Source organism: Trichoderma ghanense, assembly GCF_004382785.1.
Source record: "Trichoderma ghanense strain CCMA-1212 chromosome Unknown scaffold_20, whole genome shotgun sequence".
NCBI classification, from domain to species: domain Eukaryota; kingdom Fungi; phylum Ascomycota; class Sordariomycetes; order Hypocreales; family Hypocreaceae; genus Trichoderma; species Trichoderma ghanense.
The window spans coordinates 186,159-209,331 of record NW_027395683.1 but is presented as its reverse complement, the minus strand read 5'-3'; the positions used below and the strand labels follow the sequence as shown (position 1 = coordinate 209,331).

Sequence of the window (23,173 nt, the reverse complement as noted above, 5' to 3'; positions counted from 1 at the left end):
GATTGGCGATAACCTTTGGCTTGCTTGGACTCTGCATGTGCCCAATCCCGCCAGGCCAGCCTCACGATGGATGACACGCAGTACTTGGCCAAATACTGGGTTGCCAGCAATATCCATGTCGACACGAGTGACGAGCTTCCAAGTTTCCAAGGCCTTGCTGGCTGTGACCATGGAGGTTCCAGCTTCGACGCCCAATGGCCTGGCGCAATTTAAATTTCAGGGATAGCCCGGGTATCCCATGTTTGGCGTTGAGAGCAAAAGGTACCTGTACCCTCTATTGCGTCGCTCGCTCAGGTACGAGAGACATCGCGCCAGAAGCCAATCTTGCCAATTCAGGCGCTAACCCACCCCCACCTGCTGTCTCGCCAAAAGGCTGTAGCCACTGCCGCCGCCAGGAACAGGTACCGGTACCTACGTAGCACCTAGGACCTCCACGGCAACAGGCTCCACCAGCGTTCGTCCCCCAGTCCCAGCAGATGGGGGGTCCCATCAAGTTTCCAAGGTTGAGGTGTCGAGCAGGTGGGCGATACGTGTACAAACCACACACATACGTGTGCATGTCGACGGACAGACGTGCTGGACGCATTCGAGGCGTCACGGCCAATCATCCCGCACACCCAAGGCGGGAGCGTGCAAACAGCGTGCCAGTGCGACGCCAAGCCGGAGCCCAATTGGGCGCTGTGGCCTCCAGGCACAGGCATCCTCCCGTGGCCTCACCAACAGCTTCAACAGACCGTCTTGATGCCACTACTGCCTTAGTATGTACCTCAAAAGAACCCGACGTGGAATCAACCACCACAATCACAGTCGCTTTCGATGCCACCATGCCCAACCTCCAAAGTACCTCTCCGCGCTGCTCCCGCCGCACGAGTACTTGCGGCCCCAGCTCGCGCCCACACAATTTAGCATCTAATCTTAGTCGCATAAAGACCCGTAGGCGTGGCCCCTGGCCTGGTCTGGCCGTGTTCTGTCGCGCCCCTGAAAGACAAGACAAGCAGGGGATTCCCACCATCTTCCTCACCATTGACCTCTAGCAAGCGAAATCATCTCTCTTCCACTCTGTAAGCGGGACGGCGTCCCATCTGGAGGATCGAGAGCCACTGTGTTGTTGCGCGCCGGTTGCTTTTCCAGCTTCCTGCCTGCCCTCGTCGAGCTCCAGCTTCATCCTCGCCTCCAGCAGAGTGCCCCTCCTTTCTTCTTTCTTTTCTTTGAACGTTTTCGTTTCGGTTCCCTTGTATCGCCTCGACTTCTGATTTTTACCGTGCTGGACAGCTGCCGACTTATACGACATTCGCAGCGCGAATTGACTTGACTGTCTTCTTCTTCTACTCCATTGTCGAGGCTGGAGGTGCGATTGCCATCTCGGCAGGTTCAGTCGCCGACAAGGCCTGAGTGACTCGCCCGAAGCTCGGCTTTCCTTTTCCTCTACTTCTTCTGGCTGCAATTCTCCAGGTTCCCAACGCCCGGCATCCACCGCCTCTTGACCAACCTGGAACCCAGCAGCAGCGGTTTCCAGCAGGCCTCTTCATTCTTATTCTTCTTCTTTCTGTTAAGAGTCTGCCTGCCATCGTCGCAATCCCTCACGATGCCCAGCATCTTCTCTCGCCGCAAGAAGGACGGCAAGTCCAAGAAGGACGGGCTCGACGACGCAGACTTGGTGCTGCAGAAGCCAAAATGGGACGATGCTTGGACACGCAAGACTGTGGAGCCCGAGGAGGTTCGAGAGCTTCTTCACGGCTGCACCGAAGAGCTCAAGTCGCGAGGTACGGCTTCCATCGAGGCTTGCCTGTCATGCAGCTTGCCTTCATATCGGCGCTTCATCCCACGTTGCTCGTCGACTGACAATTCCCGTTCCAGGTCTCGACCACCCGTTCTTTCTGCTGCCGTTTCGACCGACATCAAACCCCAGTGCTGTGCGCACCTTTATCCGAAACTTCTTCAGCCATGATCCCCCGCTTAGCGGCGACTTGCTGCTGCAGGAGCTGCGCCTGACGGAGCCCATGGTACGTGTCTCGGTGTATGTGGCAAGGCGGGATTCTCACATAGCGTGCAGGTCATCTCCGGCGTGGTAAAATGGTGCTGGAGCCGGCTTCAGGGAGGCCTCGTCGGCTGGACTGCGTATGACTTGTTCAGAGTTGGAGAACGAGGTAGGTGACTACGGCTTCATTCAAGCGCCTTACGGTTACGTGCAGCCGCTGACTTGCCGGTGCGACCCCAAGACTCGAACATGGCCCGCGATTCGTTCAAGACCTTCATCCCCCTCAGCATTGACAATGCCGCGCGCCAGCAGATAATCTTTGATTTCTTCAGTCTGATAGCGGCAGTGGCTGCGCATGGCAAGAACAACGGCTTTGGCGGGCGCAAGCTGTCCCGAATGGCCTCGTGGTGGGCCTTTGATCACAACGATACCGGCAACGGCTTCGATGGTGGCTACGGGGCGTGGCTCAGGTAGGATAACGACTTGTCTGCTGGGAAGACGGAACGTGGAGGATGGAGCTTCTTGCTGACTTGACTTGCGCTTGCAGTGCTGCCGACGCCACGAGCCATCTGTTCTTCGCTTATCTGCGGTCGCTTGCCCCTGAGCAAGACCCCACCGGCATCTCCATGCTGCCCAGGTCCCTTCAGAAGCTGCTTCAGGAAACCGAGTATCCCCCGCAGAGGCCGGAACTGCTCATCGTCAAGACCAAGAAGGTGGCCATGATCGTGGAGACAGTTTCCCCGACTCCGTTTGCCTTATTGAGGAGAGCGAACCACTTCCAATATCGCGATTCTGATAGCGAACTACAGGAATTTTCCAGCTACGAGGATCCGGTGCAGGCACTGACCGACGAATGCCAGCGCGTTCTCAAGGCCATCTCCTCAGCTAACCAGTCGCAAGCTTCGAGCGCAAAGATTTCCACGAGCCTCCGCGACGCTTCCTGGTCGCGGTTCGAGGACTTGGGATTCACCACCTCCCTGGAGGAAGACGACGATACGGAGGGAAGCATCCTGCCGAGCAGAAGAGTGCAAGAGCTCAAGCCGTTCCAGGGACTTCGCAACAGCCCACTCTCCAGCGGCAACGGGCTGGCGCGCCCGACTACGCCTTCGTGGGCAGACTTCTTGTCGGCCGGCTTCGTTGACGACTCTCACTCAAAGCCCACCTACCTTCTGCCTCCCGACAAGATCCTCCCGCCGCTATCGCCGGATGCCCGGCAACTCAGCTCGCAGTCCCATCAGCCTCGGCTCGAGAGCGAACGGGACGTTGAACCTGGTGAGCTCGCGAGCATCAAGGTGATTGACCTGGACGACGCCTTTTGGTGGGTGTGGATGACCAGTCTTGCGCCGGAAGAGACCCCCGAGCGGAAATCGGCCTTTGGCAGATGCGCCGTTGTCGAGACCCAGATCCGTGGCTGCCGCTGGCTCGTTGTGGAGGAAATCATCGCAGGGGCTTCCGCTGATGCTCAAGATGGAGCGTACATTGCCGAGAAGAAGGGCCTCTTTTCGTGGACCAAGCGCTCCAAGACCGTTTCTCGGCGCAAATTGGAAAAGCACCACGACAAGCCTGCCAGCGCGAATGCCAATGCCAATGCCAACGACAGCAAGGCCAGTCTCGGTCCCGACGCACACGCCAGAGTCCAAGCAAAGGCTGCACAAATGAGGGCTCAGCAAAACAAGGAGGAGGCCAATGCGGCACCCGTTCGCCGCGGCCGCACCGATGCCGAGTTGCTCGCTGAAAAGACTAATAGTGTTATGACCCTTCAGCCCAGTATTCTGGGCGAGGCCTCTTCCGCCATGAAGTGGGTGAAGAGTTACGACAAGGGCACCATCAAGGACATTTACATGGCCAACGACAACGCGGGCCGAGGAACAGCTTTGACTCCCTCCGAACTGATTGACAGCCAGGACGTCTCTGCCGACAGCGTGCCATCGCCTGCAGTGCCTGCAAAGGATAGCCTTCTGACGCCGGCCGCTTCACCCTTGCCCCATGGACATGGACACTCCGCCCTATCACTGGTTCCCGAGAACACCTTGGAGGAGTCGCGGTCCCGGTCACCTCTGCCAGAGAAGGCTGCCACGCCTGTGCCTCCCGCTCCCGAACAGCCAAAGGCAGAACCCAGCCTGCCGACGCCACCCAAGGAAGAGCCGGCTGCCCGGGTCAAGTCGCCTACGTTCAACGGCAAGCCCTCGTCCTTTGAAGCCCCACGGAGCCCCGAAGCCGGAAAACAGCACAAGGGAGGTTTCCTCAAGCTGTTTGGCCGCAAGAAGCGCAATTCCAAGAACCTCGACAGCGTTACGACTGATTTAAACAAGATGCTCGAGCAGAACGCTGCCAAGAAGTCCATCGAGAAGCCAATGGCCAGCCCTGCTGTTGTCTCGCCCATTGTGGAGCAGGAACCGGAAACGCCCGTTGAGGGAGAGCCGGTTTACGAGCCGATTTACGACCAACCGGCCGACGATGAAGGCGCAAACGATGATGCCCACCACGCCCCCGAGCCTGAGCACGACTACTCCCGGTTCGACCAGGGCCCTCTGAATGATGTACCCGCCTTTATCCCCGAAGAGGACGAGGACGAGGAGTTTGAGGATGCAGTGCCGCAACCGATTGCTCGCCCCGCCCGACAGGACCCTCCACGAAGGGAACTTGCCCGAAAGGAACTTGCCCGACAAGAACCCCCCAAGTCCGATTCCAAGCTGCCTGTGAGAGAAGGGCTCTATACCGGCACGAGCCCCGGCATTCAGGACCGATGGGCCCAGATCCGCAAGAATGCGGCTGAGCGAAGCGCCACACGCCCTCTGGAGGACCCCAACCTGCCGAGGCCTGTGAGGCCGACGACTGACGGTGACGATGAAACCAGTGGAGAGGAGAGTGAGTGCTTATGACTGCCCCATCACTATTCAGCATGCACCGTATACGATGTACTAACCCACCGTTTCCTTTGCAGCAATCGAGTCTCGTGTCGCCCGCATCAAGGCTCGTGTCGCCGAGCTGACGGGCAACATGGAGGGCACATCGGTGCCTCTCCGCAACTGAGCAACTACGGATTTCTTGTTCTTGTCAACACTCCATTTCCCTTTGACCGATATCTGCCGCAATTTGATACCACTCGTCGTCGATTTTCCTTGAACGCAATCAGAGATACGATGCAATGTGCAGCGTTTCGAATCTAATAACTAGTCCATTCTCTATCTCTTTGTCCTTTTGATCATATCGTTATACATGTATTTATTTTCTTTTCAGATATCCTGTATGATACCACCCAGAACACGCAAAGGAAGAGTATGGGAAGCCTTGGCAACTCATTGGAGATGTCTTTCAAGCATTTTCATTTCTGCACCACATCTCAAACGTATCTTCACAGTAAGACGGGAGAGGACAAGAGATGATGGGTGTGCTGAAAAGGGGCAAAGTGAGTGAAACCTGGGCTTTGTCTTTAGCTTCCCCTCTTCTTTTCTCATCAACCCGACGCCTCTTTTTATCTGAGATAAAGCTGTCTGTCATCTCTCCCCTTTTTTTTATTCTATTTCTCAAATTCTATTTTTACCCTGTTTCTTCGTTCTGTTGTAAAAGAAGAACGGTGGAGGATACCATGTGAAGGGAGAGAAAGTCATGCATGTAGTCGAATATACATTTCCTGGCGAGGTCGGAGCCTGACACACGGAACCTGAGAAAATAATACACACTACTCGTGCTTGATTTGTTTTACACAGTTGATTCTTGGCAAGCCGTGTGTGATGATACGAAGCATATCAGTTACCCCTGTTGTTACGCTGTACCGTTGTATGTACTGTCCAAGCCGTTCCAACAGCGCCCCTAAAGACTCTTCAAGAAACTCAGGAATCGCTGTGCTCTTCTTCATGCTGCTGGCCCTCTTCTACACCCTGCCCACTCACATCAACGACATCCCCACGCGTATCGCTAAAGGCTCCGACCATGCCCTCGTTGCCCGTAAAGTCGCACAGCCTGATCCCGCAGTTGATCCTCCTCAAGGAACCATCCATCCCCTTGAGCCCATTCTCAATCTCCTTGACAAATCTCACCAAAGAGCCTGCAGGGCCTTGCTGCCCATAGCCGCAAGACATCATCATCACCACTAAGCAAGCCGACGCGCCGCATCCTCTCACACTGGATATGAACCGCCTTCAGTGCTACAGCGACGTGCTCGAGGCTGAAGTCCGGCACCCAAGATATATCCCTATGGGCGTCATGCAATGGGGTTTCCGCTTCGGCGAGGTACCACGTCCGTCATGGCTTTGGTTACCTCTTCCTTCTGCCGTAGTTCGAATGATGTGGTAGAACTTTTTTACAGTCTTTATGTTTGTTTCAACAAAGAGCCAGCTGGCTTCTTTGCTTCTCCATGTGCAATCCTTGTATGTTGCGTTTTGTAGCGGGTTGGTCATTGCGGGCTGGTTGTTGCTCCCCGAGACGCGCGGCTGGTGTGTTGGTGGTCTTGGGGGGGAGGAAGTGGATGGCATGGCTATGTTTGCTTTCTTATCGTGTTGTTCATAATTCAGTCACATGGTTGAATCCCCATGAAGTTGCTTTGCTAAGGTAGCATCGCATTATTGGTAAACTCCGGAAATGCCACACTGCATTTAACTCCAGCCTCAATTCAACCCCACCTCCATCTTTCATCATCCACTCTCACATGAACATCTCGCCAAAGCATCACCAGCGATACTCAGCATCTGCAGATCCTCTGACAAATACTCCAATCAACGTCTTCATAAACCCAGGCAAAGATTCCCCCAATAGCTCCGCCATACTCCAATCCCCAGCTCCAGCCACAAACCAACCACCTCACCACCACCCATCACCACCCCTCACCTCTCCTCTCTCCAGCACAAAATGCCCGAACCATTGCACCTCTTCGACCTCCCAATCGACATCCTCTCCCTCATCCTCTCCCACCTCCTCACAGCCCCCCCAAACAGCACCATCCCCCTCTGCCCCTGCACAACCGCCCCCCTCACCACCAACCCCCTCTCCATCTTCCTCACCCACCCATCCCTCTACGCAATCGCCCACCCGCTCTTCTACGGCCCAGCAAACACCTTCCTCCTCGATCTCACCGGAAACCACGCCTCCCACATCCGGCGCTTCATCGACGACGCAGCAGAAGACGCCCAAGACGACAACACCCCCGCCAACAACAGTCTCCTCCTCCTCCGCCGCCGCACAGGAGGCCCCTTCCTCCTCCTGTCCCAAGAAGCTCGGCGCAGAGTGCGCAAGTTCGAAATGCGCATCGACCGCCTCCGCGGCTGGCTGTGGGACGACCTGGGCCCCTTCCTGCAGGACATGGCCGTCCGAGGCGAGCTCGCGGACTTCACCCTGCTGGTGGACGAGAGCAGCAGCAGCAGCAGCAGCAGCAACAGCAGCAACAGCAGCGCCAACAGGGACAGGGCGCAGTCCAGCTCGAGGGCCTTTTTGCGCGAAAAGAGGCGCGTGTTTGAGAGGCCGCCCCTGGAAGGCCTGGTCAGGCTGCTCGCGGACCCGGGGATCCGGCAGGCGAGGCTGAGGGTCAGGGGCAGACATCAGCGCGCGTGGTGCGAGTTCCATGCCGGGGAAGAGTGCGGCTCGCTGTCGTTTCTGAAGCAGAGAGGTGCGGGCGAAGGGAGTGGGGATGGCGATGTTCTGGAGAAGGAGGATGAGGAGGTGGTTGACGTTGACTGGAGGGCGATTCTGAGCATGGTTGATCCTGAGGGGAGGAGGAGGGCGGCAGCGTGGCAAGTGTAGCTGGTGAAATCCTTATACTGTCACTATAGATTTCCTTGTAATGCATTTTGGATATTTCTTGGTTCAGTTTGAGTCGAGTGACACATTGTCGAGGTAGTCGATCACACTTGCTTCAGGACATCCTCCAAGTGATGAGCAGTATCTGACATGAGAATTTACAAAAAGGCAACATCTTGTCAGTTCTCCCAAGAGCTGTTTCGTCGGAAATCTCTTTTGTGATGTAGTCGCTCAACAAATGGGGGTTATACGATTTGTGCTACCCTCCTCTAGCCCCGTACACTTGCACATACCGGCGACTGTTGAACATACTCGCAGTGTACAGCAAACACGGGATACGATGAAGACATGATCAACATTCGACTCGTTCTTCATGTCTCTTATTGCATACTTATCATTTGGAGATGCAGATGACGGCAAAGTGAGCCATCACTTGAGAGAGGAAAACGTGTTTCGGTTACCCTTTCTGCATCAACGACTCCATCAATATTTACACAGCCCCTGAGCCTCTCGTCAACAACTTGGATGAAACTTCTTCACCATCAATCGGGGAGATGCTTTTTGAAATGCAGACCATTCCCGCAGATGCAGCCTGAGTATTCCATGCGTGACTCAATGCCGCAGACGCCCAGGGTCACGACTCACAGCGTCCGGAAGGCATCAACAACACCCACCCACTCGCCGTGCAATGCGTAGCAAAGTCGTCCTTCGAGAGGCTCACTCACTCTCTATATCCTCTCTCTTCTTGTGCGCTGAGTGGTTCGCAACCTTGCAACACGCCGGCATTCAATGAGAGCCATTCAAAAGCCGTCCCCAAGTGTCACGATACACAACAGTGGCAGCAATCAACGACAAATCCTCAGCATCTCGGCAATGAAGAAGTGCAGAATCTCATCGTCAAACCGTCCTTCAACGCTGTCCAACTCGCAAGTGCCCTGCTATAAAAGCCATCGTCAATATCCCGGGCTATTGTTCGTTGCGTAAACCAAGTTCACCCAAAGCATCAAATCCCCTGTCGACGTCTCAAGCTGAACTCCTCAAGTCAGGCCAGCCTTTGAGTGCAAGTTCGAGAATCTCAGGTTGCCACACTAATCGCTCTCGCAGACAGAAGACTCCGCATTCGAGGATTCCGAGCTCGCAGAGGATCTCTCACAATGCCCTATTCAAGCAGACACAGCTCGGTGCGAAGCGGGTCATCCATAGACTCTGACCGCTCCCGTTCAAGGAAACCAAATCCAACCTGCGAAGAATGCGAGGGTAAGGGATGGTTCAAGATAGCAAGAGAGGAAAGGGTCAGTGTGCCGTGCAACGTCTGCCGGAATAGGGGTTGGGTATATTGCTGCCAGGGCCCTTCAATCTACTGCAGGTATTGCCGTAACGGAAGGCCTCGCCGGATAGACTGCGGACGCTGCTTTGGCCTGGGCCGGATAATCGTTGTCAAGATTCGATATGTGGATCAGCGATGCGGGTGCGCGTACTGATGAAGAAGCCGCATGGAGTCGAGGTCTGAAGAGTTCATCTGCTGCCATTCGTTCACAACCCACGTCTCCTCCCGTTGGAGATCTCGCATCTTTGTACGTATGCCGAACGTGGCACTTGGTCCTGTTGCTTGGCGTTTAAATGGTAGCAAAAGCAGAAAAAGGGAAATCAGGAAGAAGAAATAGAGCGCGGAAGCAGATGTGTCATCGGCATTAGACGGGATTGGATCCGTGAACGATGCTATTTTAGGCCGTGATAGCAACAGAGCAATGCATTAATGATACGTGTCAAGCACGGTCGACCCTGTGTAAATGTGTTGATAAGGCTAGACCACGACATCACCCGTTCAAATAGACTTCGTGTGGCTGGTGACAGCTCCTGACTCTGAGTCAGCTGATGAAGGATAACTTGACCTCGTAGCTGGTGATGCGGACGGGATATCGCCAGCTAAAATCCCACAGGCTGAGGTGATGCTCGTTGATCGCAAATCGACTGTGTCTCTGCACAATCTGAGGCCTAGCTTACCAATACGTACAGTATGATGTCTGGATTCGTAGGTAGTTGATCCTACAAGCAGCGTCAGCCAGGCAGGATGCACTTGCATATGACTGCATTTGCATGAGTTGAGACACGATCTAGATGGTGGCTCGCTGTCATCAAACAGCGCGCGAGGGTCCCGCCTCCAATGGGGTACGTGTCTGCACACAGACAACTTGACGGAGGTTAGTCGAGCTCTCGTACAGAAAGCAGTCCGAACAAACTGCAGCTTTCCTCGCCAGCGTTGACCTTGATGGCATCAAGACTTTAGAACCGCACCCTAGCCACGAACCAACCGGAGATGCTGAAAGCCGTTTTATGCAACCATTCTGGCGCCAACCAGACAGGGACAAGGGGTCAAGGTTTGGTCATCAAGGGCCATGTCATTTGCCCTCAGCGGATCCTTTCCATCTTTTGCCCCTCAGATCTCGCTGTGGGGCTGGATTGCGTCGGATCAAGATCAATCATCAGGGTCCCTGTATTTCTTGTCCCGAGGCATCCATGGAGAGCAATGCAACGCAGCCCATTGTTCGGGAACGTCGGCGACGAAGCGCATCTTCAGGGGGTTTTTCCGTCCTGATCCGGTGCTGTACTCGCATTCAGGCCGATGACTCGCCATCTCGGCGACAGGGTCGATGGCAAATGCTAGACGCAGGACACGCCATGCTCGTACAAATGCATGGTATTGGAAGAGACAGCCTGAAGACGAGATGCAGTGCAGAGGCGAAAAGCAGAGACGAAAGCGGCTGCTTACAGAGCCGTGCTTGGCTCCCAACCAAGAAGCCGCTCCTGCCAATGCCTGCACAACGTGCCTGCCCCTCGCACGTCCGTCAGCACTCAGTGACGCCTTCCTCGGCTATGGCCACCGCTGCTTCCCACAGCTGAGGGCATTTTGCCTGGCCTTTTTGACGTCCCTCATGCGGTCTGTACCTTTCTACTGCAAAAAGGCATGATTTTCAATCTATTGTGGATTCATCGTCCGTTCTTCCTCTTTTCTCTGCGGTTTCTCCACGCTACTCGGCATCTACTTTCCCTCCTCCCCCATTCACCGCAACTTTGCCATGTAACCACCGCGAACTCGTCCTTCGCTCTTGGCTGAGATGCTTTCTTCCTTCCTTCCTCCTGTGCGACGGTCGTTTCGGATTGACAGGGGAAGCAACACCCGAAGGCAGGGAGGAAGGAAGGAGAGAACCCTCTGCCAAGCAGACAATGGGAGATGGTCAGGAAGCAAGGGAGGGAAAGAAGAAGAGAGAAAGCGTGGGGGGGTTCTTTGCCCAGTACGGATTGCGGCCACCCCGCACTTGGCTGGTATTGAACAGCAGCAACTTGTGACACCCACTATGAGATTGGCTGTGTGACGATGGCCTTGGTGCGTCGTGGATGACAATTGGTATGACATCTGTTCTCCAAGTTTTACAACAATGTCAGTCTCAAGGGATAGAAGCGGATTGACGTAGATCCCGAAGGAAAAAGGTACGACGATCGAGAAAAAGAACCTCCTTATCGCAACATGTTCCCGTCGCCCGCCCTCCTTCTTCATGCGTCCTGCTTCCCCTCCAACCCCCTGCATGACAGCAGAGAAACCAGAGAAGCCGAAAAAAAAGAAACAAAAACCACACAGACATCTCGCAACTCACAAAAACCAGGTATGTCACAACAGACAGACATGCATGGTACAGAGGTCTAGATCAAATCCTTCTCGCCATCTCCCACAGCCTCGGGAACCTACTAGGCTACTGGTACTTAGTAATAAAACAGGTAACCCCAATCCAGCCATAGCTCCCCTCGCATCATGCTATGCTTGCATGAAAAGCAAACCATTTTCCTGTCTGCGGCCCCCCCTTGGCTCCCCCCCGTTTCTACATACACAATCTATCTTTTGCGCATATGATACGAGTATTACAACTACCGACATGTGAAGATTTCTGTTTCCTCTGCATCAATTATTGCGTTCCCACCCACTTGCCGGCTATCACCGGGCGGTCAAGTGGAAGAGTCGGAACAGGAGGATCTGAAAGCTTCCCCAGTTATCCGGGGGGGGCAAGATCGTCTGTTCGCTGTCTGGTCCCTCCGTTGGTGTAACAACTCACCCGTTTCACCCGTTATCTATCTCCATGCATAGGTCTTAGTGAGCAAACGAAGCTCTGGAAGCATCTACTGCCATCTGGCAACATCGCGCTACGGATTCTACTGTAGAAGTGCTACCTAAGATAGGTACTTCAACTCCCTACCTTGATGGTCAGGTAATTTGTACCAGAAACATTTCCTAACCAGTAAATCAACCCTCTCAGCACCGACATGCTACTTATTCAAAATACAGCCAGACTACCTAGTATCTACAAAGTCCGTCGTAGCACTCGTATCATTTCGCTGCCTCTGCCAAGCAGCCTCGCCACCCCCAATGTCTCGCCTATGGTATTACCAGAAATCTTAAATCCCCCAGCAGGAAAGCAAAAAGGAGAGACATACATACGCCCAGCCCGTCTCCTCGCATGAGATGAGCAGCAGCCATGAGACACGGCATTTCAAGCTTAAACGGACATTCTCTCGCCTTTTCCAACCAACAGCATCATCCGTACGGACCTGAGACACAAAGGAGGCCCCCGCCAAGGAAAGGTGGGAGGCGTCGTCAGCGTCCTTCGTTCAAAAAGACGAATTAATAACTGTAGCACACTGAGATAGTGGTGATTCGTAGTGACGGTAACACCATGACCCGGGTCGTAAGAAGAGGCATGTTCACCGGTACAAGTTCCAAAATGTCTATTAGATTGGTATTCATTTGATACTGTTGCACATATTGTCGCGCAACAAATCTGTCCACCAAGTGCTCCCGTAGCACAATCTTGCAAACTAGGAGGTGGTACTACCTGAAAACCCGTCTTCAAACTATACCAGGGTGTCCGTTACATTCTTTTCGTAGATCAAGATCTTGCTCATTCGCCAATGAAATAAAAAAGATAAAAATCTGAAATTCAGTTCGCTTGATTGATCCATAGCAATCATTCCAGTACCATATGCCAAGCCGAGCACATCAGGCGCTAGTCAGGCGCCAACGCTGGCTGAGAGAGAAGATCTGTTCCCTCGAGTCATTCCGCTGTTTTGAACTTTTGTTGTTGTTTCGCCGCCAAAGTAACCTTTTTTTTGGTGTGCTGGTAATAACAGTAGACATCGCTTGCTTCGTCCCTCGTGGGTGTTCAGAAAAGATGCAGTAGAAGAAGGAATAACGCCAATTGCCGTGTTTTTGTTTTGAGCGAAATACATCTCCAACCTCTCAAGGAGAGGCGGGAACATCGTGGAAGTCGTCCTTGTGCTCATCGGCATGCTGTCCCCAGTAAACGGGGCCCAGCTTCAACACCCTGAAGCCGGTGGTGGAGGCGGAGCTGGAGGAGGATCGTCGCCTCTCGGGGACTGCGGCAGGGTTGCTGGCAGGCATCTGGGGGTAGGATGACGAGGTGGTCGGTGCCAGAGAAAGGAAAGCAGAGGGAGCAACAGCCGGTGAAGGAGGCGTGGCTGGGACGTCGTAGAAGTCGTCCTTGTTCTGGCCAAGGTGTTCACCGCAATAGACGGGGGCCAGCTTCAGGACCCGGAGGCCCGTGGGAGAGCTGATGGAGGCTCGCCGCGGCCTGACCGTACCCTCTGTAACAGAGGGCCGTCTCTCTGGGTGCGGGTATGAGGAGGAAGTAGCAGGAGCCAGCGGAAGGAAGAAGGAAGGGCGGCGCTCAGCGAGAGCGGCACGAGCAAAGTCGAGAGACATCTTGAGGGTGAGAGTTGTGGATTTTGGACTCTTGAGTAATGGAAGATAGATAGTAGGCACAAGAGAGAGAGAGAGAGAGGGAGAGAGGGAGACGGTGTGTCGTGCGAGTTGGGCGGAGTATCAAGACTTGTAGGTAGACGAGGAATGGCCCGGTGATATAGATGGTGAGGATGGTTGAATGAAGAGGAGGAAAGGAAAGAAACCCACGGCAGCAAGAGGCGATTGCGTGCTCTTTATGCTCGCCAGCGCCGGCACTCGTGTCACGGCCGCTTATGGATGCACATCCCAAGGAGGCACGTACGAGCACCTAACTCGAGACAGCGCGGCCACTGACGCTAAGCCGTCAGTCCGGCAGCAGGGGGGGGCCCGCCAGAGATCGGGACCGCGGATGTCGAGAGATTTTGCTCTGGATATGTCATGCCCTAAAGGGGTGCGTCATGGGAGGTAGGAAGAAGGTGGGCTGAGACGTGGGCATACATCTGACGACACACTGGCAGTATTCGCCTCCTACCAACCTTCTCAGAGCCCAACTACACACCTCATCATCATCATCATGTGAACAGGAGCTCACCCTCTGGATTTCTAAAGCGGTGGTCCTGACTGTCCCGTCATTGGGTCAAGACGCATTGCGTCGCGTCCGTGAACCAAACCAGGAAGCAAGTCGGACCACTCACGTCTGCCTGGCATCTCCTTCATGCAGAGCCGGCACGGGCCCCCCCCCTTCTGTCGAGCAGCACCAATGATAGAGATCCATCCCCCCACGCCGGCCGGGGGTGTCGCACTTTGTTTTTCCTACCAAATTGTGTTCTCCTGCTCTGGTCCGGTTCTCTCGGCCTGGCGGTCTTCGCGGCAAAGGAGATAAGAGCCCACGTGCGAATTTACGACAGCTAGCTCCGAATCGGGTTTAAAGCAAGTTGACGTGATGTACACAGTTGGCATTGCATAAAAGATATGAAGAGATGAGCCACAGATTTGCCGAGGAGAGCCTCCAAGTTCTCTGGGGAGTGCAAAGCGGTGCCACGGCGATGCTGCGTCGTCGACGATGGACATCACGGAGGCCGAACTCCACTTGGAGATCGGGCGGCAGTATCACATAACGACAGAGATCCGGGGTGCAGACCGTAGTCCCGGCCGGTTCTCGAGGCTCATTGGACACTGTAGGCGCGTTCCGGCACCCAAAGGGATTTTTCGGAACCGATGTCGGGAATATCGCCCCCCCAGCAACTGCCATGTGCCTGTGGGCCGAAGCAGAATGCGGGGAGGAGATCTGGACTTGCTTCAAGATCTCCTGACAGCTGCAGTGACAGATTTGATCAAGCTTTTGGAGGGCCTTGGCTGAATCCATGTCCGATCACACCACGGCGTGATCCCGAGATATAGCCCTGCAGGTTTGACGCTTGTCGGCAGAGGCACGCTCGTGTCCCGAAGTTGGCCGATTGACACAACCTCGCTATTCCCACATGATATCATGCGGTTTGCCAAGGTAATCCAACCATGGCGATCTGCTGAAGAAGCGGCGGGTAGTAGCGGCAATATACAGACCAATTCTTCAGAAGCAGATTGGCTTCGTGGTCATTGTCTGGTCACTTCTCGCGAGCTTGGGGTTGTTTGTGTCTCGAGCCTTGCCACCATGGGGATAGTACACCCAGTCTCGATGTAAAAAGTGCTTGCCATGAACCTCCCGACGATGTGAAAGTCTCATGGTTTTGCGTCTGTGGTCGACTAAATGAGAACGTAGCTCGAGAAAAAGATGGTGGAAAGCGGAAGACGGAGACGAGGGCTCTGGCAAAGGGCGTAAGTGTGCGACATGCTGCTAGTAGCGAGCTTTTTGGTGAACCCTTTGTGATGTACGCCAGACGGTGGAATTCGCTTGCACGTAGCAGGAAGTAACATGCTGGCATTGATAAGGAGCGGCGCGGTTGCTCAAGGTTTCTTTTCTTGCTATGATGTTGCATCGTCCAGTGACGAAGTAAAAGACACCGCTAAACGGGCGAGTACCAGTTGCTAAAGATGCAATGGCCATCCAGAGCTATAATTTCTCCAGCTGGCTCTTGTCAGTAAATTGTTCGAATTGTCAGGTAGGAAGGAGGTACAAATATCTGACCTAGGACAAGGGAGCAGAAGGCAAGTCGCCCAGCAAATACGATGTCCCTACCGGGCGACAGACTCAGAAAAGCCGAACTTACCTACGCCTTGTACGCTGGAGGCCTGCCTTCACCACAATCAAGCCGTTACACTTGACATGCATTTATATGGTTAATGTCTGCATGGAGTGATCGAATTGAGTGGCCGCATTCTCGTAAAGCCTCTAGCATGGACAGGGTATCGACAGTGATGCATTAGCCACTCTCCAATCTCGGGTAGCAGATGAAGTCTAGCACGCTATTCCAGCGTTAGACTCACCTGAACGCAGACACCCTATTGCTCACGACTAGCAATACAAGGACGAATGAACTAGTATCGAGCATCCAATCCTTCAAAGTGGTGAGTATACTCAGCTCGACATGATATAGCAACTCGTTTCTTTGGATCATGTGTGACTTACATGGAAACACGCCATGTCTTCCCCGATGGAAGAAGCATTTGGATCTCCAATATCATGCTGGGGGAACCCTCGATATCCGTCTTTTTCGTTCACTGCAATCGACTTGGGCCTCTTCCATCATTGACCCTGTCTTCGGACTTCCGAGGCCCCACTGAGTGAATTGTCTGTCCTTGCGGCCGACGGCATGTGAACAAGCTTGAAGCAGCAAGACAAATCACCAGCTGACCGTCGTGAGGACAGCCCGCACTTACGTCGTCTTGAGGAGAGGTGGAGAAATTGGCGTGGCCCTGCAAAATACGAGAATCTTGGAGCAGACTCTGCCTCAATGGCGAGTGATCGGCTTCGGATAAGAAAAATGCCTGGCCTTGGAAGAGTACCCGCAGGCTCATTCCGTCTCAAGGGGTGTATGTATAAGAGATCCATACCCAAGCCTAGCGGTCGAACTTCTGTTCTCAACTAGCGAAATGGACAATGCCGTTGGTGATTGCTTCATCAAGTTGCAGAACAAGCCGTCCACCTTGCCATTGTTGCATACTGACGCCTGCTTGATGCCCCTTTGCATCGGTCCGGCCCTGCTAGTAGTCTTTCCAAGTGGCCCGCCGAACTCCCCGGAGGAGAAGCCTTCGGACTAAGGATGTAGGAGGACGCTCGGTTGTCGTAACCTCAACCATTAGGAGTCAGCAGAGTCGCCCTCATCCCGCTACTGATCGGTTTGCCGCATCAGTCTATTGGATTGGCAAGCGTCTATAGACGCCATTCTCTCCCTTGAGGTTGACTATAAGCCATCCGCCCCGAGTCTCAATGCCCGTTTTGGTCAAAGCTGTTCGGTCCACGGTGGGTCGAGTTACCGCGAGTGGTAATCTGAAGCGCTTATAACGGCCTCTGATTGGTTGCGTGGTTCGGCGCCCTAACAGCGTTACATCGACACACTCGACATGGATGCCAACCTCATCGTAGCCGCCATGAATGCAACGCTCGTGTATGTTGAATAAGACATTGATGCTCTGTTGGATCATCGTGTAACGAGCGCCAGCGTTTGTCGAAGCGTCCATACGCGCGTCCAGCCAAGGATGCAAATCTCCGTGTCCGCCAGACCCCCATGCTGAAGCTTCTCCAGTCTAGTCTCAGAGCTGGTTCGGTAAATGCGGATCTGTTCCGCTCACAACGTTGGAATCAGTCCATTTTCCGAGCAGTCAAGGAGAAAACAAGTATTGAGTCAACCTACACATGCATTGATGACATGTCTTCCTGCGGCCAAGACCCCATCCGGCCCCCAATGTTTGACTTCTAGCAGAAGTTCCAAGATCAGGTGTTGTCTCTTCATTGCGGGATGATGGGAGAAACTGGATACGGTTATCAAGGAAAGAAACGACGTAACTCTGGTGCCGATATCGATCCATTGGCGGCGAAATGCCAGAGTCGAAAGATCCAGAGACAACGGAAGCCCCCGTAGCCCGCTCGAGAGACTTTGTCATGCTTTGAACATGTATATCTATTAGGAGCACAATAAGCAATTAGGCAGCCTAGTTATGGCAACGCCCTGCACGTTTGGCGTATACCTCCTGAGTGCTCGATCTGTACAGCTGAACATAGCCAAAAAGGCTAATACTCAAGTAAGAGGGAGAAGCTCCGAAATAACAACCGATGAGATTTTCACACTATGGGATGCATGTACGCAAATTGTTGTGTATGTGCCGCTGCCGATTCATAATAGATAGAGAAGTATCAGTATCAGTGCTAGTCAAACTGCAACTGTGAATGAAGTCACTTGATCTATGTGACATGTGCAAGGGTAAAGCTGTTGGGTTAGCATTCAAAGGTGTGTAATTGCGTGTGGATCTCGGGTCATGGAAACACGAACGGAAGCCAGAAGCATGATGCAATGCACACTCGGCATCATCACAGGAGCTTCAACCCCCTCGGGGTAACATTGGCACCGGGAGTGAGGCCATTGAAAGCCTGAATTGCTGCCCAAGCCTAGAAAGGACCGAGAGGCGCTGCGCCATGCATCAATAGTTTCCATTCCGAGTGTCTGAGAGACGTGTCGGCTGATACGGGACGAAAGGATCATCTCGCTCAGATATGGTTTCCAGTGTGGCCACCACTCCAGCACTGCCGGCTGCGGCAATTATACGGCCGCATAGAAGGCCGCATTGAGCCTTGAGCGGGAAGATCTCAAGAGCCGCATAGAGAGGTGTCGGCCGCATCTTCGGCCGCATCCTTGATCTCTTCATGTGTGGAGATACGTCCACTCGCCACAGGATCCAGTAGGCACTCCAGACCCAGATGCGGACGGGTCGGAGACCAAAGGCAGACAGCAGGTCTTGTGAACCGTAGACGCAGCCGCGATAACAGCAAGCCAACAACACCATTGCGCAGCGACTTTTCTGCGGTATCATGCGGCAGAACGGTTAGCGGTTGGTTCGACGAAAATTGTTCGACTTGCAGGTCGTCACCCACGGGAGAACCAGAAGAGCGGGCTGTCCCGTACCAACGCCATCAGCAGCCCGAACCTTGCTTACTACACGGCAGAAACAAGCCAACACCATGGGATGGAGCGGGGAAGTCTCAACGCAGTTGAACGATTGACCCTCCCTGCTCAAGTCAACCAAGATGGAGGGGTGATCCTATGATGTTGTCCCAGCCTCAACGACACCGCCCGCGCGGATTTGCCGACCACACAAGCCAACAAATCCCCCAAGAGAAACAACGGCCAACGCTGCGAAGGACGGTACGACACGAGTATGCTGGGTACTTGGCTCTGATACTGGAATCAGCAGCAAGAACAAGCCCAGGTGCTCAGAAGCGATGCGACGCGGACATCGATCAAAGATGGTGACGGAATGCAACCGGTCCTGGTAATTGGCTGCAGTTCCCCTAGTTCGTCTAACACGGCCCTCAAGACAAGGGAAGCTTCAGCCACGGCAGAGGCGGTCCATGGCTGTCTGGACGGGACAAATGCATCGCCGGATGACGATATGCGGTCCGAACAGGATGGCAGACTTGTCGGATGCGCTTATTCTCTGGCCTTCAGGGCGGCTCTTGAGCGGCCGGCGTCTGGAAACCCCTGGTGGTCGCTTGTGTTGTGAATGGAGGAAAAGGGAGAAGCGCCTTTCACAGCCGCGCGTGCGGAGGTTCGTGTACTCTTTCAGGCTGACAGGTGGCCAGCCAGCCAATCGCAGCCCACAGCGGCATCCCACCCACCCCAAAGAGGCGCCTTGTGCCTGAAAATCGTGGGATTTGATTCGGTACCTGCATGCCGGGTCGGCGGCTGTGCTTGCTCTCTATTCTTCCAGATTCGTCTCCAGAAATGCGGCGCAGGCTGTTTTCCGTGGGAGCGGTCTCAACAGCGACAGCACTGACCGGGAGCAACAGCTGGGGAGAGGCTTCAGTCAGTCCCTGGGTATGAAATACTGTACTTTGGCCTTGTCAGAATTCGGAAGTTTGATGGGACAACACAAGACGAACTGTTGCTTAGCAAAGACGAAGAGCGCATGCGATAGCTGAGGTGTCGCAGGTATTTTCAAGTTCAAGTTCAATTGCGAGGTGGAAATTGAAGTTCGGAGTCGGGTCACGAAGTAGTAGGTACGAAGTAATCGGCAGGCGCGAAGCCTCGTTTCAGCCTGCTCGCTGACCGCTTTATTTTGGCACCTGAAGCATTCAAGCTTATTAAGATGATTGGTGCGCGCAGCTTCTCGGCTTTCGGCCAGAACAATCTGAAGTCATCTATCAAATTGCTCTTCTGCTTCATCTTGAAACTGAGGCTGAATCAAGGCACAAGACACCGTGGTCGCACTACCTACCTATCCAGACTGAACCACATCAGTCAAGACGGGAGCAAAAGGTCCTTGATGGCATGGAAATTGCCGCGGATGACGATGCATACAACAGACAAGGACGGGGCAAAATACCAAGTCAGAATCACTGCAACCTCATGACTGCGCAGATAGTATGTCGGACTAACCTATGTCTTGTGATATGCCCAGGGCCTGTGTATGAGCATCACCCGTCTTTTTGCCCATCTTACACGAATCTGCTTTGACAAAAATACTCGTGCAATGCCACCTTTTGGCCTTCGCACGGTAAGCTTGCAGGGATCAATTGCACCCTCTGGTACATCTTCGTAGATGTACTACGAAGTGACGATACAGCTTCTACTCGACTTGGAAGTACGAGCCGAGACCGTCGACAATCCCCTCGAAGCCCTCTCCGAACGCCATGCCAGAGACAAAGTGCCAATAAACCGTCTACTGCAAAGGCTTCCAGCCCCTCTATTCGCCGTTTGCCTGACCGGGATCTTTGCATCCAGTCTCCATACGGCAGCCGACTTCAACGCCACAACCCATTGGAATCAGCGGCGTTGGTTCCTAGTCGCCCAATCCCAGGCGCAGACATTCTTCTTAGCTGCACGATCCTTGATACCCAGACGCCTCTTGCTGTCCATGCTGAGGCAGCCCTTGGCCGCTGCACATAGGCAGAGAAGAAAATGAGGGCCGCTGGCGCAGCAGCTTTATCCACCTCCTCGGCCGCCGCTTTTCCACTGCCACAATGGCAATGGCTTTGTTTGATACACTGAGCACGGATCATAGGCAGGCAGCTGCCCGCAAATCGTCGTGGGGTTCTTACATTGTACTCGGTGGAAGCGTGGAGCCGTTTGAGCGCGGGTGTGCTGTGTGAGCCGCACTGCAATGGAACAAAGACCTTGGGTTGTGCTTCCACCCTGCGGGGCCGTTGATTATGCCATACGACAAGCCCGTTTGTACAACCGATGTGACGCTGCTCTTCCACATTGGGATGTGGAAGGCATCGTCTCACCTTGATCTTGTATACGACGCAAACGTCCGGCCTTGGCCTTCCGAGACACGGCGAACCAGGGCCTGGTTCGTGAGCATATCCATGTGCTAAACGGGCCACCAAGAGACAAAGCGATGAGCACCACTCCATAGCAGTGAAAAAGGACACGGACTGCAAACATTTTGACTGCATACGAACGTTTCAGGCTTGGGGCCATAGCATTGCGGTACCAAATCCCAAAGCATGGGAGAGTGGAATGGGTATGTTTCTTCCCATCGAAGAGGCCCTGACGGTTTTGAGGTGCCCTGCAGCTAAGCTACGAGCTAGAGTGCGCCTTGCTGAGAATTTTCCAACTTGTTATTCCCAATATCCATGTTTATCCACTGACTACGACTTGCAGGTACATGTACGCACTCAGCTGCTACCTTGCCAGCACCTGTGTGGCTTTCTCCGGTCCAGTAGCCACGCCAACGCCCACTATTGGTGGATAGTACACATGTTCGTTTTCTCCGAGATTGGACGAAGCTGCTCTTCTAGTCCCTAGGTTCTCATCTCCTCCCGAGGATGCAACTTTCGGTCCGCCGCATATGCCTACACACCTGGCATGTGCCTGTTGAACTTCATGTACCGGAGTACATGCCTTCTTGTGGAGGATTGGTGATGGCCTCAACGGCCATGCCCCAAGTAGAATAAGAACGTCGCTCGCTGCGGATCATGTGCGACATCCATTAGATCCACAGGGCGTCTAACGCTTGTGATAACCCCCGTCGACTTCCCACAGGCGCAACAACCACAACACCTTGCAGAGCCAACAAGCACACTTTCCAAACAGGCAACGCATCAGAAGCAGCCGCGCTGGCTGGTTCCTCGACGGCAGAGCAGAGTGATCGCCATCTTGATCCTGATCCTGATCCTGATCCCTGGCCTTGATCCGTCGCCATAGAGGCATCCGCGAAGTCAGATTATAGTCTTCCGATCTGTGAAGCTGGAGGATGAAGAAAGGAAGCTAACGCGTCTCCGGTGACACTGGCCTCCCCTCGGTGAGCGCGCCAAGTCACCAAGAGAAAGTGGCTGTTGAAAGATGGACTCTTCATTGGCGCGACCCGCGCGTCCCGATTTTTCCTCGCTGCGTTGGCGTCTCTTTTCCTCTCTGCCTCCTCCTCCCCGATCTAGGCCACAATATCACGCATACGATGTGATGATTCTACACACTTTGCAGCTCCCCTATCCGCTTGCCGCACCTCCCCCTCAGATCCCTGATCTGCTCACTCCCCAGCCCGTTCTTGGTGGAAGCACGTCTACCTGCAATCCTCTCCACTCCCCCAGTCCCTCGGACATCCCCTCCCAATGGCTCCATATAGTTAGGGCCAGACAGTCATGGTCTCCCTCCGTTAGAATACTCCTTACGAGGTACTTGAAGACGTGTAGTACAGGGTTCAGCCGGGATGGCAACCCGGCTACATGCAGCAAGGCATTGTTTTCCGTCTCTCACCCGGCACATAGCATGGGGGAGGATGCCCACTCAGTCAGCGAACATGTTTGTGACTCCACTGCCTACATGTATGTACATCGACGATGTACACGGAGTCAAGATCTTTGCTTGCAAGGGCCTCTAGCGTGTGGGCATCTGGGTCGAAACGGCTCTTCCGCGTGCTGAATCTTCAACTGGACGCAACCAACCGCCTCGAGACAGTCAATAGGGGTGGGGGAGTATGGGCGTGCAGTTTCGTCTTCCTTGACGGAGGGAGAAACCCGCAGAGAGAAGGCGAGGTTAAGCGAAATTTCTTCTTTCAGCTTTAGTGACTCTTCCGATGACTCGGATGACATCAACTTCGACTTTGACAGCATCGTCGTGTTGCATCACCACCACGAACACGGCATCTCCAACTGAGGAAATCCACCGCCCTTGTGGGAGTTGCAGTCTCAGCCCACGGCCAGCGTCGACGGCACTGGAACGGAGAATAGGGCATGCATATCGCCCTCACGGCACCAGTTGCGGCTCCTGCATCGTAGCTCGCATTTGGCGTCGTCAAATGGCAGGGTCAGTGGGGGGGCTAGGCCTTGCCTTGAAGTTCTTAGATGCAAATCGCCTCCACTGAGTTCCTTGAGTTGCTTGTCACTTTTCTCCCCTCTCCACCAAAAGCCAATCTCTGCTCCCCCACCATCCAGCCCGTCAAAGCAGATGCACACAAGGTTCGTCGACCACATGCGCATACATGCAGACAGACACCCGCAGCTATACGTACAGAGTATAGCATCATCTCATACCTACATGGACATGGACAGGGGGGGCCGAGTTGTTGTTGGTTCTGGACATCATCCAGGCCTTGCCGACCGGCTACACCCACAGCCC

The 23,173-nt window shown here is 54.1% G+C and overlaps 6 protein-coding genes across 6 annotated transcripts; 3 read left to right on the top strand and 3 right to left on the bottom strand.

The window, feature by feature from the left end:
* Nucleotides 1–1,036: 1,036 nt before the first annotated feature.
* CCMA1212_009967 (Morphogenesis-related protein MSB1) lies at nt 1,037–5,011 on the top strand (the record flags this gene model as incomplete). Its single annotated transcript, XM_073707026.1, is given in 8 exon segments — nt 1,037–1,261; nt 1,273–1,369; nt 1,557–1,763; nt 1,858–2,003; nt 2,054–2,147; nt 2,220–2,448; nt 2,526–4,846; nt 4,923–5,011. Coding segments are annotated over 8 exon segments (3,408 nt in total), but the record flags the coding sequence as incomplete, so codon positions are not given.
* Nucleotides 5,012–5,811: 800 nt separating this feature from the next.
* Nucleotides 5,812–6,060, bottom strand: CCMA1212_009966 (uncharacterized protein; the record flags this gene model as incomplete). Its single annotated transcript, XM_073707025.1, has 1 exon — nt 5,812–6,060. One exon carries the CDS (start codon nt 6,058–6,060, stop codon nt 5,812–5,814), a length of 249 nt encoding a protein of 82 aa, XP_073554522.1.
* Nucleotides 6,061–6,826: 766 nt separating this feature from the next.
* Nucleotides 6,827–7,714, top strand: CCMA1212_009965 (uncharacterized protein; the record flags this gene model as incomplete). The annotated part of the gene is made up of 1 exon (XM_073707024.1): nt 6,827–7,714. The coding sequence occupies one exon, from the start codon at nt 6,827–6,829 to the stop codon at nt 7,712–7,714; it is 888 nt and encodes a 295-aa protein (XP_073554521.1).
* A 2,514-nt stretch (nt 7,715–10,228) lies between these two features.
* CCMA1212_009962 (uncharacterized protein) lies at nt 10,229–10,612 on the top strand (the record flags this gene model as incomplete). Its single annotated transcript, XM_073707023.1, has 1 exon — nt 10,229–10,612. One exon carries the CDS (start codon nt 10,229–10,231, stop codon nt 10,610–10,612), a length of 384 nt encoding a protein of 127 aa, XP_073554520.1.
* Nucleotides 10,613–12,998: 2,386 nt separating this feature from the next.
* On the bottom strand, nt 12,999–13,481 carry CCMA1212_009961 (uncharacterized protein; the record flags this gene model as incomplete). Its single annotated transcript, XM_073707022.1, has 1 exon — nt 12,999–13,481. The coding sequence occupies one exon, from the start codon at nt 13,479–13,481 to the stop codon at nt 12,999–13,001; it is 483 nt and encodes a 160-aa protein (XP_073554519.1).
* A 4,554-nt stretch (nt 13,482–18,035) lies between these two features.
* CCMA1212_009960 (uncharacterized protein) lies at nt 18,036–18,398 on the bottom strand (the record flags this gene model as incomplete). Its single annotated transcript, XM_073707021.1, has 1 exon — nt 18,036–18,398. One exon carries the CDS (start codon nt 18,396–18,398, stop codon nt 18,036–18,038), a length of 363 nt encoding a protein of 120 aa, XP_073554518.1.
* Between the last annotated feature and the right edge of the window lie 4,775 nt (nt 18,399–23,173).